Source organism: Amia ocellicauda, chromosome 13, assembly GCF_036373705.1.
Source record: "Amia ocellicauda isolate fAmiCal2 chromosome 13, fAmiCal2.hap1, whole genome shotgun sequence".
In the NCBI taxonomy this organism is placed as follows: domain Eukaryota; kingdom Metazoa; phylum Chordata; class Actinopteri; order Amiiformes; family Amiidae; genus Amia; species Amia ocellicauda.
The window spans coordinates 10,005,316-10,019,704 of NC_089862.1; the positions used below are offsets into that span (position 1 = coordinate 10,005,316).

At 44.0% G+C, this 14,389-nt stretch overlaps 1 protein-coding gene across 2 annotated transcripts; it reads left to right on the forward strand.

Annotated features, from left to right (window-relative positions):
• Positions 1 to 1,884: 1,884 nt before the first annotated feature.
• On the forward strand, positions 1,885 to 13,898 carry faah2b (fatty acid amide hydrolase 2b). 2 transcript variants are annotated; one of them, XM_066719875.1, is made up of 11 exons: positions 1,885 to 2,153; positions 3,312 to 3,394; positions 4,612 to 4,748; positions 4,869 to 5,078; positions 5,669 to 5,788; positions 7,648 to 7,783; positions 8,028 to 8,145; positions 8,448 to 8,567; positions 10,967 to 11,078; positions 11,571 to 11,759; positions 11,876 to 13,898. In XM_066719875.1, the coding sequence occupies exons 1-11, from the start codon at positions 1,971 to 1,973 to the stop codon at positions 12,049 to 12,051; spliced, it is 1,584 nt and encodes a 527-aa protein (XP_066575972.1). In that variant the 5' UTR covers positions 1,885 to 1,970; the 3' UTR covers positions 12,052 to 13,898. The 2 variants fall into 2 exon arrangements, with proteins under 2 accessions (XP_066575972.1, XP_066575973.1); XM_066719876.1 differs by lacking the exons at positions 11,571 to 11,759; positions 11,876 to 13,898 and adding an exon at positions 11,186 to 11,545.
• The last annotated feature ends 491 nt before the right edge of the window (positions 13,899 to 14,389 follow it).

The window sequence follows — 14,389 nt, forward strand, 5'->3', positions numbered from 1 at the left end:
ACTCCTAATCTGTGTGTTAGCCTTTTGTATATTATTTGCTGCCATTTCATTTCGCTGCTCTATCTATTTGTGCATCACCTACACATGAAATACGTTTACTAACTATACCAGAATCCAGTTAACTGCTTTATCCCAGCTATAACAGATATGCCATTAACTGCCTCACCCCAATCTAGGGTCTCTCTCCTTAGCAGTACTCTTTGTATTCATTCTTATGGTTTCCTACAGTTGTATTTGAGAATCATATTTGATGTGGAGACCTAATTTTATTATATTATATGCTCTACTGGTATCCATTACCTTGTCTGCTTGTTGAGAGAAATCTAACATGTTAGTTAAACAAAGCCTGCCTTCTCTAATCTCCCACTATTTCCTACATCTTGTCTTTAGAGGAAACAACCCTCCAGAGACAGACTGCAATAAATCCCGGGATTGGCCTGTTCACTTATAGAGCCACCCCACTCCTCCATCACCAAGTCCCAGCTTGACAGCACAGCCCGCTGAACACCTGTACTGCCTCTTTAATGCTGAAGGAGGTAACACTACTGAACACTACCACCCAGTGGCCTAATGCTGGCACGACAACAAAAAGAGATAGCAGGAAGATTCATAGCAGAGAAAACACAAAATGCTACATATGTACAAAATAAAGAATGGGGGGGGGGGGGAACTCATACTGTAGTAAAGCCGCATATCAAGTCTTTCTGGTCTATGAATCTGTGTAGTGACTGTACTCTATAATAGCAGCGACCAATGTTCAAGAGACCTGTCACCCACTCTGGCGGCAATCTTGCTCCTAACCTATACATTGAGTGCCATAAGGAGTGGTAAATTATCCTGTTTCCCAAGCCTTTGGTCTGCTAGGTCAGTAATTTATAGTCAGTTTATAAGTGCCTGTGAACTCTAACCACATTGTAGAATCATAATTCATCATACTGACATGAAAGTCCAATAATTCCCCAGGATTTATGTGACCTTTGTGTGCGTATTGCCGTCATTAAAAAGTCCCCTCCTATATATGTGTAAATGAACAGGATTGCAGAAAATATTATGATTAACCTGTAAATATTAACCTGTCACAGTGTCCTACCGAATGAGTGACTTCCTATAGAGACAAAACATCCTATAGAGATGATATGTGTGATCAGTAAAAGTCCACGCACTGACAGGCGTGATCTCAGACTTCGACTCACTGACAAAGGACAACAAACTGGAAATCCAACTGGGGAGGACAGACAGCAGAGCATACTCTGGGTCCACAATACTATTCTGTCAATATACATCCAATTTCCTAAATGTACATTGCAATTTTCACAATATAAATAGGTGACCCAGTTGCTCAGGGAATGAATAAAGGGTGTACTCTCAATGCACCCCTCGACGAAGCGTACACAAGAAAAGTTGTATTAATAAGTCACAATTTGTTGCGTTTAAAGGCAGAAAATATGGGGGACAAATGGGATCCTAGGGGACACGCACATTGTATATATTGCTGGGGTGTTAAACAAGCAAATTATTTGTTAAAATTATATATTAAATGCTATATGAGTTAATACAATTACAAAAAACAGTACTTTTGTTCAGTTTATGAATGAATAAAGGAGCTATCTGTGCGAGCTTCCATGGGCGTATGGTCGCGTTGGCGTAGCGCAGATTTCCGCAGTTCTGCGCAGATCTGCAGCATTACACCGATCCCATTGGTGGAGCAGCGCAGATCTGCAGAATTCCAACCATCCCATTGGTGGAGCCGCGCAGATCTGTGCAGAACTGCGGAAACCTGCGCTACACCAACGCGACCTATGTGCCCAGAGACATAACCGTGCTCGTCACGTGACAGGGGACTTTACACTGCAGGTACCGCGTTCCTCTTCCGCTGACGTCAGAGAAAAGGGCAGACTCGCCCCTGGATACAGCCTGACCGACTTCCCGGGCTGCAGGCGGTTGTGCTGGAAACCTGCGAGACACCAGCCATGGCTCTGACCCGTCTGGAGCGCCTGCTGGCCCTGGCCATACGTGCCATCACCGGGTTTTTCTTTGTGTTATTCTCCCTGCTGGCGCCGAGAGGAGCCGAGTCCCCCCGCCTGCCCCCGGTGACCAACCCGCTGCTGCGGCTGTCCGGAGTGGAGCTGGCGAGGAGGATTCGTCGCGGAGAGGTGCGTCACCCCCTCGATGCCCGTGTTCCTCCGCCGCTGTGATCTGAGCTGTAGACAGCAGTGGGGCGGGGCAGGACAAAAACCCAAATCAGCCCTAACATGAATCACATTGAGTTTGTTGCGCAAATGACTGTTTTGTCCTCAAACGACTCGAGGAGTGGGAATGGGAGTTGCCTGCGGTGTGTGGCTGAGCACCGAGCGGCGCTGGAGACAGGGATGTGGGCTGCAGGTGCGGGCGGTTAAGCGCTGGCCGTGTCTCTTGTAACGCAGATCTGCGCAGGTCTGCGCAGGTCTGCAGAATCCCGCCGATCCCATTGGTGGAGCCGCGAACAAGTGCGGGAATCTGCGCTACAAGAACGCGAGCAATTAAAAAATTGGTTTTAGCTGCAGGCAGGCAGGGCTGCCGCTACCTTTGCCTAAATCCTGTTCTACACAGGTTTTCAGTGACATCGGATATTTATTCTCGGGGCAGGGCTGAATTTAATATTCAAAAGTTAGTGGTTACTGTAAAAAAAAGTATAATTACATTATAAGATTTAAAACATTAACTAAATCCATATGATACTTGCCTTCTAAACAAAGATTCACATAATATCTTTATTTCCAGTTTGTAGTAGATACTGATTGTAAGGGATTTGTTGAAAGCTCTTCAGATTAGAAGGGACACAGCATTCCAGAGTTCAGTAGTTATAAACCTAGTGTTGGGCAGATTAGTCACCTTTGATTATAAAAAAAAAAAAAATGTAAACCGTTTATTACAATTAATATATAATAAACCTTACCTGAAAACAAAATGTATTGTGGGGGAGATGCACACGTTCTTCCAGTTGACCGCTTTGAATAACAATGTCTGGTTTCTGTGACCTCTTCTGGTGCGGCCACTGTCATGTATTATGGCATTCATTCGGACACTAAGGTGCTCTTGTAACACTTCTTGTAGGGGTGTACAATAAGTATGTGTGTGTTTTATATATAAAAATAGCTTTCCCTACATTTATTTTCCAAGCAGACCTCTTCAGATTGCTCTGTCCATTGCTCAGTTTATGTGCAATTTGTCTATCATGTCCCCCTTAATTGTCTCTACTTTATAGTCCTCAGATGATATTCTCCTCTACACCATATATCTCCAGTGCATATACAGGTGTGTTGTTATTTCAGGTGTCATGTGTGGAAGTGATCCAGGCCTATATTGACAGGATACAGGAGGTGAATCCACAAATCAATGCAATGGTCAAAGACCGGTAAGTCTGTCTACTGTATTGTTCTAGGTCAAGTCTGTCTGTCTCTTTTTTTTTTTTTCCTCATAACCTTTATCCCAACATTAACTCTAATGCAGAAATCGAAATAAGTTTAAATAAAATATCCATGCTCATACATTTGATGCACACTACCGGTCAAAAGTTTTAGAACCCCTCCATTTTTTCCAGTTTTTATTGAAATGTACACAGTTTAATGTCTCGGTGTATTCTTTCTACAATGGAAATCAAATATTTTGGAAAGTTCTTCCAACACTGTTGCAGAAGTTCCCACACATGTGTTGCACTTGTAGCTTGCTTTTTCTTCACCCTTCTGTCCAGTTCATCCCATGTTTTGGGTCATTATCTTGCTGTAGGATTGAACCCCTAACCAACTAAGCGTATACCAGAGGGTATTGCATGGCGCTGCAAAATGCTGTGGTAGCCATGGGTCAGGGTGCCACTCACTCTGTGCAAGTCGCTGTCTCTGGATCCTGCAAAAGAGCCCCAGACCATCACCTCCTCCATGTTTCTTACTGCCACTCGACCTGTCAAACCTGCAGCTCCAAGTCTTCTCTTCACCGTTCACACTGAGACTTGCTTACTTCGACCAGTGTTAAGCTGTGCTTGAAACTGTTGTCCTATGAGCCGCCTATCACGCAAGCTCTCAGTAACTTGTCTTCTGTTTCTGTTGTGGCTTTGGGTCTGCCGGACCTCCTCAGAGTTTCCTCCAGTTTCCAAGTGCCTTTTGATGGTGTAGGAAACTGTGCTTAAATTTCAATAAAAACTGGAAAATGGGGGTGTTCTAAAACTTTTGACCGGTGGTGTACATGCGATAGTCCTAGATCAGGGATTTTTAAACCCGTAGACTAAAGTAATGATCTGTATGGATTATGAAACAAAGTTCCACCTTTCATACTTCTATTAATACAATGACCCAAACATAACTGGACAAGAAGTTTGAAGCTGGTCTGCTCAGTTCACTCTTTTGGTTTTCCTTCCCTTTCCCTCTCTGTGGCAGGTGATTTCACACTAGTTATTGAAATCCTTGATGTTTTTGTAAATATAATATCCTTGCAGTATTCCTATGTTTGATTACGATGATATCCCGTGAGCCATTTACCTGACCTCTTACTATTTAAAGTACTTTGTTGAAAACCAGCTTGTCCCTATCTCTGTGTCTGGTGCTCCTCTGTGCTGTAACCTTGTGTGTGTGCGTGCAGGTTTTCTGCAGCCCTGCAGGAAGCAGTTCAGGTGGACAAGCTGGTGAGCGAAGAGGGGGGGGATGAGGAGAGTCTGCAGGACCGGTATCCTCTGCTGGGGGTCCCACTCACTGTCAAAGAGGCCTTCGCTCTGCAGGGTATGGTCCACGTCCTCTCTCTCTGTCTCTCTGTACGGCCTGTCCCGCGTCCTCTCTCTCTGTCTCTTGTATCTTTCCAGTTTTTCTCATTGTTTTCTGTGCCTCTCTGTCTCTGTCCAGGAATGCCACAGGCCTCAGGCCTGGTGTCCCGCAAAGGGGTGGTGTCCCGCAACGACGCTGCGGCCGTGGCCTTGTTGAAGAGGGCTGGGGCTGTGCCGCTGGGTGTCACCAACTGCAGCGAGCTTTGCATGTGGCTGGAGTCCAGCAACCGGCTCTATGGCACCACCAACAACCCCTACTGCACTGAGAGGATCGCAGGGGGCAGCTCCGGTCAGCACACTGCACTGGCTTCATAGCGCACACTGTACTTCAACACTGCACTGTGCGTGTATATGTGCAGGACACTCCACAGCACTGAAAGTCATCTGAACTACACTTGCACTTTTAGTTTTCATAAAATTAATCTTAAAAGAAAATCAAATGTTTTATTTTGGAATTATTTAATTCATATTGTGGGATAGATTTGCAACGAAGACCTGCTTAAGTGGGTTGTCTTAATACAACAAATCTATACAAATAATTTGATCATAATTATTAGCAGCAGAAGCCCTAAAAGCTTAGAACGGTTTTGCCAAATCAACTGACAATGAGGAGGCAGGTCAGGAACTTATGGAAGATGACAGCAGTGTATTTCTTCTGTCTGTTCTTCTCTTCTTTCTCCTGTAGTTTCTCCTTCTGCAGAACAGAAGGTTTAGTCATTCAGCTTGGAAGTGATGAGGAAGACTCAAACAATGTTTAGTAATGTTAATGCTTGTAAAGTACTGCTATGAATACAGAATAATACTGCACCCTCTCTCAGTGCACACCACCGATCTACAGTGTGCTGTGGATCACCCAACAGCATATTTCTGTCTCTGCAGGTGGAGAGGGCAGTATCCTGGGCAGCGGGGCCTCAGTGATCGGGGTTGGCTCTGATATCGGGGGCAGTATTCGCATGCCATCTTTCTTCAATGGCGTCTTTGGACACAAACCCACCCCAGGTCAGCTCTCCGTCCTCACCTCATTTCTATTAACAATTCCCTAGCTTGATCACTTCACCAAGAATATCCACCAGCTACAGCTCGATCTACACCGTTTGATGGATGAAATAAGTTCTGCACATGATTTCTGTATTTGTATGTATCGTAAGGTTATTATCATGCCCATACTTCCCTGAAAAAGACCGACCACCATTAGAGAATGGGAAGAGCCATCAGACCTGCCAATCATGTGAAAGTTTGTACCAGAGCTGCCCAATAGAGGCACTGCTGGGAGGAGGAGTCCCACCCCTGTGCCTGTGAAGTGTCTCCTCCTCACAGTAGCAACCTGCCATTTCTTAGTTAAGAAGGTCGTCTGGCCGTGTGACCCTTGAAGGGAAATGGCTGTCTTTCTTTTTCAGGGAACCATGGTTGTGATAATAACCTAATGTTCCTTTTCAAGTTGAAAGACCGCCATTACCAAATGGGAAGGCTATATCAGAGCTGTCACGATGTCCGGATACCTAATGTAAGCCAAGTCCCATCCATGGCAAGCACAGCAGAGCCTCACGGTGGCTGAGGGCACCCCTGCAACCCCCTGCAGTACTTGAGTGCCCAGAGCAGGGCGCACCTGGTCTGCAACATTCAGGCGGTAGAACCTTGCGAAAGCTTGTTGACCAGTCTAGGTCACAGCATTACACAGGTCCTCCATGAAAAAAACTCCAAGACATTGCCAGTCCCCTTGTGGAGTGTGCCGAGAACCCTTGCATTTTCCAGTCGTTGTTTTGTCGCTGCCTGCCCTCTGGTGGTAGAACCATAGCAGACAAACAGCTGGTTGGAGCTGCGAAGGTGCTCAGTCCTTTCCATATAACACGTCAGGTAGGTGTACCTGAAGTCTTGACGTGAATCAGTCTCCCGGCTGGACAGGCTGGAGGATACACTGTGCTGTCAACATGCGGAAGTTTATTTCCTTAAGAAATATGTTGAGACCCCTCAGATAAAGTATGGCTCTGAAGCTTCTGTCCTTCTTTGGCACTAGGAAGTATCCCAAGTGTTCTGGGCACCCAACAGTAGTGGTTAGCACTCTCATGAAGGGGGGGGGGGGTGCAGAGTGGAATTGGAGGGTGTATCCGTGGGTCGTTGTCCTTCGCACCCGGAAGTGCTGTAGGTCTGTTGGGAGGTGAGAGGGATGGTGATGGTGGCCTCACCCCTTCAGGGACGCTCCTGTGTCTTTGCAAGGGACTTTCCGAGACTACCTCTCCTCTTCAGTCTCCAGCCAGAAAGCCTGTTCTTGCCCCTTGTCTGCGATAGGCCCCTGCACATGTAGTTGTGCTGGGCACTGCTGGTCTGTGGCTGCTGCTCCTCACCCACCATCTCCCTAGGTTGTGTGGGTAGAGCCAATGGCATTGCTGCAAGTCAGCGTACTTGGAGGCTGTTTCCTTGGCCTTCACTGGTATTGAATCCACAACCCTGTGCTCAGGAATCCAGAGCCCTGACCACTACTCCACACTTAAGATATAATTTTAGCTATTTGGACAAAAACAATCACTGTAATTGCAATAAGAATTGTTAGTTCAACAAAGTAAGTAACAAAACTGCTGTTCCTGGATGTGGGACATTAATCTTAATTGACCTGCCATGGTCCTTCATATACCAAAAGCAAAGCATAAGAAACGGAGTGAGTTAGTCGTCAACATTTTAGCTACACAAACTTCAGTGTGTCGGCTACAGAAAGTCAAGTTACAGTTGTATTCGTTACAACCCCAGCATTAACGCGTTGGGAAATGTAAGGTTTTATGTCCTGTAACCCTGCAAGTTGCTCTTTAATGCAGCTTCTGTGTGTGTGCAGTGAGCATTAATGCAGTCTCTCTCTCTGTGCTCAGGTATTGTACCCAATGAGGGCCAGTTCCCATGCGCGTCTGGCCTGCAGGACCCGTTCCTGTGCACTGGCCCCATGTGCCGCTACGCAGAGGACCTGATACCTATGCTGAGAGTCATGGCTGGGCCCAACGCTAACGGGTACACTGCTTCACACTACACAAGCCATGCACACTGTACACAATACACTGGTGCATCTCATAATACTGCATGCCAGTTGTGCTTTTGCAGTGTTTATGTAGTGTGGTGCACAGTACACGTGCATGATGCATTACAGCATGATTTCCAGTGCCAGTGTAGATATGGTGCCCAAGTTGTCTGCATGCTGTATTTGACACAGTGCATTGTCAAGAGCCAGTGAACAGAGTTCTCCTGTGCTGTACAGGTTAGACTTGTCCGCAGAGGTGGACCTAAAGCAGCTGCGGTTCTACTCCATGGCCCACGATGGTGGGGCCCTCTTGGTGTCTCCAGTGGACAGAGAGCTGGTCGAGTCTCAGAGGAAGGTGAGTGGGCAGGCCGGTCTAACGCACAACCTTGATTGCTGATAGAAAAATGAGTACCTCGTTAACCAATAGCCACTTCTAGGTTTAGTGGAAGTTAACCATGCAGCAGAGGAGTGAGTTTCATTGCTTGGGATCATTACAAGTGGCTGGAAGAGATTCTGAGAGTGATCATCCACTAGCAACCAAATGTATGTGTCTACAGCCCTCACTTCTGACCCGACACACCGAGGGGTGTAAGGGGAGGTGTGGGGTGGGGAAACGCTGATTCCCTGTGGGGTCACAATGTGGTGTGTTTATCCCAGGTGATTGAGCGGCTTGAGGCTGACCTAGGCGTCAAAGTTCAGGAGGTGCACATTCCCCAGTTCAAATACTCCTTCCAGATCTGGAGTGCCATGATGTCAGCGGCGGACGAGAATGGCAAGGTTAGTCGTCTGTTAGACTGTCTCCCTGAACATTAATGGAAACCAACACCGTATTAAACCTTGACACATAATTTATCCCATATACTCATAAGAATAGAGCATACAATTAAGTGATGGTGAGTTACCCCTTGTTTTGTGGTCAGTTGGTCACATTTTGACTTGTTGATTACATTTAATTAATATTAATAAATCCTTTTTTTTGTGTGTATTGGAGCTGTGGCGAATGTGTGTGTATTCCTTTTTTGCTCTTACATTGAACACATAATTTGATTATATGCATGAAATATGCTATGTAAGCTTTGGCTGAATTACAGATAAACTGATAATACTCTTTCACTGCATCTCAAAGACCGCTGTCTTGGTCAGCAGCAGGCAGGCAGCCTGGTGTGACTTCTTTCTCTTTTCCTTTGTTTGCAGTTTTATTTTAACCAATAATACCCTCTACTAGGGCCTGACAGATATATCGGAGCACCGATATTATCGGCCGATGCAGGCCTTTTACATAAATATCTGTATCGGCACATTCCACCAATAATGCACCAATATATTTTCTCAAACTATTGGCTAAATATTTTTTTCCATTTACCATAAAATCATTTGTCAGACTTCAGACCATAAATAAGACATGTTTATGTGGTTTTACAGTCATTCTTATAATTATTTACGATTATTTTTTAACATAGTTAAGGTGCTTTATTTTTCGCTGGAAGCTCCGACTCCACAGTGATTCTCAGCACAGCGGCGCCACATTGAAACAAACACGCACCCACTGAGAAGCACAGGGCTCATAAACTAATTAACGTGTTTTACTAAAACCCTCATAACTAATACAAAGTGTTTTTGAAGACTGCTGTATTTGAATATCCTTGGTTTTGATTGTTTATTTTAGTCATGACTGAAGATTACCATATACTATGGCATAGAGGTGCATTTGTACTGAAAAAAGTTAATTAAATAGCTTTTCGAAATTCACAATAGCAATTAAAATATAGAAAAAATGAAAAATGTTCGCTGAAGATGTTGACTGGATATCGGCAAACAAAAACTCCAAATGATCAGCAAGCTCAGATCAGAGAACAATCTAAAGAAAATTAGTGAAAAACGCATCTCTCAGACAGTGTTGGATAAAACTGAAATTATGCATGTTATTTACAAAACTATTTCAAATCTTACATTGTGTTTTGGCTGTGATTCGTATTGCAATACGTTTAACATATGTATTAAATAAGTTACACTTTCGAGGGCATTTTAAAATATTTTTTTAAAACACATGCAGCTGTGCTGTGCTGCCAGCGCTATAACCTGCACTGTGTGATCGGCAGTGTTGAGCACTGGACTCACGAACCTGAGAGAACCTGACGAGTGTAAAATGCAAATATAAGCCAAACACTTTGATTTGTGGTTGTTGTTTATGATTAAAATTAATGTTAAGTTTATTATATGAAATGTTAAAATCCTGCCTTCAGTGCATAGTTGACACAATTTCTCTCTGACAGGGAGAGATTTGAGGGATTCATGCTAGCAATCTCTGTTTGCATGCTAACAAAAAGTAAATTTTGGTAATCTGGAAATGTAGCTTCCCAATTATCGGTATCGCACCCATAAAACCTGTATCGGTCGGGCTCTAACCTCTATAACATGAGATCAACACTAGATGATATCCTAGGTAACCATATATTTGAAATTCGTACTATTTTGCTAATTCTTTCAAATATCCCAGGGAAATGGACTCTTCTGTTGAAGCTCAAGATCATAAATTAAACAAACTCAATGACCTACAGCTGTACATAAGTCTGTGTCAGTAATAAATAAACCATGGACTGCCAAGAGTGACCGGCTCACAGCGAGAGAACCTGCTCCATGCATATAAGCCTTCTGTAATCTAGAGTATTTTACAACAGCTAAACTGTTACATGCAGATGTCGTTTTCTGGGGGCAGTATTCTCGTACAGGCGGGAGGTTCAGTGCAGTCGCAGGGTCCAGATATAAACAAGATCTAATCTAATGAGTCCTTCACGGTTAATGCTTCAGTGGGGGGTTGCTTTTACACAAACACTTACAGAATCTAATCACCCTCCCTGTCCTTTCTTGTCACGATATTTTAGAGGGCAAGAAAAGTGGAGCTGCCTGCCTCTCCTAGTCAGATCCCTTCCCTAAGGCAGGGTGTTCTATCGCCTAACCCCGGGCCATGTTATAATACCTCACAACAAAGTTATGTCTCATTGATGAACTAAATAACCAAAATCTACTTCACTTGTGAGATGCAGAGTGCCTTTGTGTCTTGGGTAAGAAAGCTAGTCAGGTGTAAATAGTGATTTCATTATACATTTCATTTAAAGCCTTTCAAAGGAGTTTGTGCCGTGTTGGAAAATGATCCTAATAGTTTCTCTCCCCTCCAGCCACCCCAGTCTTTTGTAGGGCTGATGGGGGATCATGGGAAGCCAGTGTGGCCTGTCTGGGAGCTGCTCAAGTGGATGATGGGCCTCTCAACGCACACCATAGCAGCCATTGGTAAGAACATGTTACTTATACTAACAATGACACCCAGTGTTAATAGCATTTTATAATATCAGGTACAATGTGAATGATCAGTAATATTTTAAAATGGTCATTTCCAGACAGCATTGCGGCTCATTTTCAGGATCTCCACGGTCATAGGTGGCTTTACTCTCACAGGCTTCTGCTACCAAGGAAATGTCTGAATTCAAGAGCAGTGTGGCTGTGTATGCCAATCCGTTCACACAATCCTGTGTATCGTCTCGGATGTTTTCCTGGGTAGGACTGTACAGGTGTGTTGTGTTTTATTTTGAGAGGGTAGGGGCTGTACCAGGGCCGAATAGAAGATGGGAGAACTGGCTACTGCTGCTGTACTGGTCAGCACTGGGACGAGGCCTTCTGATGAACATGTTCATGTATTGGGCAACCCATCAAATTGAAGCTGTCTGTTTACATGTTTGTCCACAACTGTGATTGACAGTGTCTGGGATGTGTTTGTGTTCACAGGCTTGAGTCTGGTGGAGAAGTTCCAAAGTCCCCAGCCCCCCCAGTTTGTACTTCAAAAAAAGCAGGAGTTGAAAGCAGAGCTGGAGAAGCTACTGGGGTCTGATGGGGTGTTCCTGTACCCCAGTCACCCCCATATCGCCCCCAAACACCACTACCCCCTCTTCACCCCTTTCAACTTTGCATACACGGGTACGTCACACACACACTGGCAAACACATAGGACCCCTGTGACATGGTTTCCCACATTTGCTGTAACAGATTAAAGATGACCTCTGTGTATCTGTGTTTGTCTTTTTGCCCCACAGGGATTTTCAACATCCTGGGCCTCCCGGTGACGCAGTGTCCACTGGGGCTGAGCCAGGAGAGGCTGCCGCTGGGCCTACAGATCGTCACCAATAAATACAAGGACCACTTGGCCATCGCCACTGCACGCCACCTGGAGACGGCCTTTGGGGGCTGGAGGGACCCAGGCACAGCCTAAACCCTGAACACGGCGTTAATGGTACAGAGCAGTGTGTGAGAGGGCAGCCCAAGAGTGGTTTTATGATTTATTTTTAAACATATTGATCATTTTAGAAGAATATATGTATAGTGCACCAGTGTCTCCAGAAACTGGTTTTATAAAAGTCTAAATTGAAAGAGATCAATCCAGCAAACCAGTGATGAAATATATGGGCCCCTAGCCAACAGTATGGGGCTTCCACATTGTTTGGATGGACTTGCACACATTGGGCCTGTCTCTCCCTCTGTCTGGAACTCGCCTGGATTGTATTTCACACTCTGTGGGTCTGTCTGTGTCTCTCCCTTTCTCATCTATATCTCTGTCCTGCTTTCAAACACAACTCTGTGTTGATGATGCTTTCTTCATGGGGAGTACTGACTTCCATCCATATTTAAACACATTCATTCTCAAGATCCACCTGATCAAGTACAGGGTCACAGAGAGCCAGAACCGGACCTGGCAGGCACAGGGCGCAAGGCAGGGCACACCCTGGACAGGATGCCAGTCCATCAAGTACTGCAGTAAAGTGCCTTAAATATTACAATAAATAGGGCCCTGAATTTGCACAACTTGTTTTGTTTGTTTGTTTGTTTGTTTTTAGCTGTGTTTTAGTTCTCCAGGTCCAAAAGGCTGAAATACAGCTCCTATCACCTATTGAGCCTTTGCTTCCTTTACTGGCTTTAATCTTCTCAAGGAGTCATTCTGTTTCTTCACAAAGTACACGCATTTGCACACTTGAATAGCTGAACTTGACTTAAAATTATAATTTTATTGGTAATAAGCTGAATTAATTATTATTTAGACAATGTATGTGTGTGTATATAGATATATACATATGTACATAATGTGTGTGACGTATGTATATACAATAGTGAAATCAGAATGATGGTGTGTATATAAATGTTACAGCGTATACTTATGAAGTGGAGAGAAAATAATAAGGTTATAGACGGAGCACCTAGGATTTCATGAAATGCATGTTTTAGTGCATTATATTTAGCAATTCAATTCAACCAAATACATCTTTTGCGACCCTGCCAATTTTGTCTGTGAAATGATAACTATATGAAGAAACTTTGCATTCTGTGTCATCAGCTGATTTTTGCTACATGTTCGGAGGATATTCGATTTAATACTGTATAAAAAACTATAAACTGTTTTTTCCTGATGCTGCGTCTGCAGGGACAGCACCCTTTCCTAAATATCAGTTTATTGAATGGCCAAGCTTTCATTTCTACTCATTTTATTTTATTAGTATGACTTGTTTAAATCTGGAGTGGCTACAGAGACATGTGCAGGGTATCGAATACATTCCCATTTAAAAATGAAGTTGTGCAATATGCAGGGCACTAAAATAAAACCTCTCAAATGACCTTGGAGCAGGAATCTACTGTCTCTGATCATCTTCCACCGCCTTCTGAAAGGTGCATCCCTTCCCACAATGCACCTTTACACTCTACAATCCAGTCCTGTGCTTTGTAAGGTTTTAATGCATCACCAGTACAGCACTGGTTTATGCTGCCATTACTGAGGCTCAAATCACAAGCATAAAGGCTCACAAATGTGTTTGTCAGACCGATGTGCTTTCTCCAGCATTCCCCACTCCTGCAAGTTGTTTGCTACTTTATCTTGTACTGCATTCTACTCCTTTGTATAAAAGCTGCATTGTATAATTGGTGAGAAACTACTGTACAATATGTATCTGTGGGTTTTTACAGTTCCTTTTTGGAATGTGAATAGACTCGAAGGGCATTGGGCAATTAAATACGTACACTGAAATAATAAACCCATGAAAGAGGGTTTGCAAATAAACTATGAAAGCAACACTTCTGTCTGTTGACATTCTTGAATTCCACAAAACCATGCAAGGCATTGTAACCTTAAACAAAACTCTTGCAGATCCAGTACAGGTGGCTAGGGGTTAAGTTGTATTATTGGGTTAGAAATAATAAGACTAATATTATATCTGTATCTGAGGCTTCTGATGGAGTTAAAAGCTTTGGTGGGGATTTATTTATCTATACTGAAGTTGATTGTGTCAAGTGTCATGTTATTCAAGCAATCACTGGATTATAAATGAAGGTTGTGTGGGTTGTGATTGTATTACAGAGTGCTTGTGCAGGTCTGGAAATCTGGAAAATAATGGAATTTAAAGACCTGGAAATGTATGGAAAATAAGCTATTGCCAACATTACGTATACAAAAGTGGACGAATGTCAAATGTACAGTCTGCATGTTTGCGGGTCTAATGGCCGTCTCTGGGGTTGCTCCCGATTCTTGTTCCAAAGAATGCTTTGCTTCGTTCGCTGGACTCCCT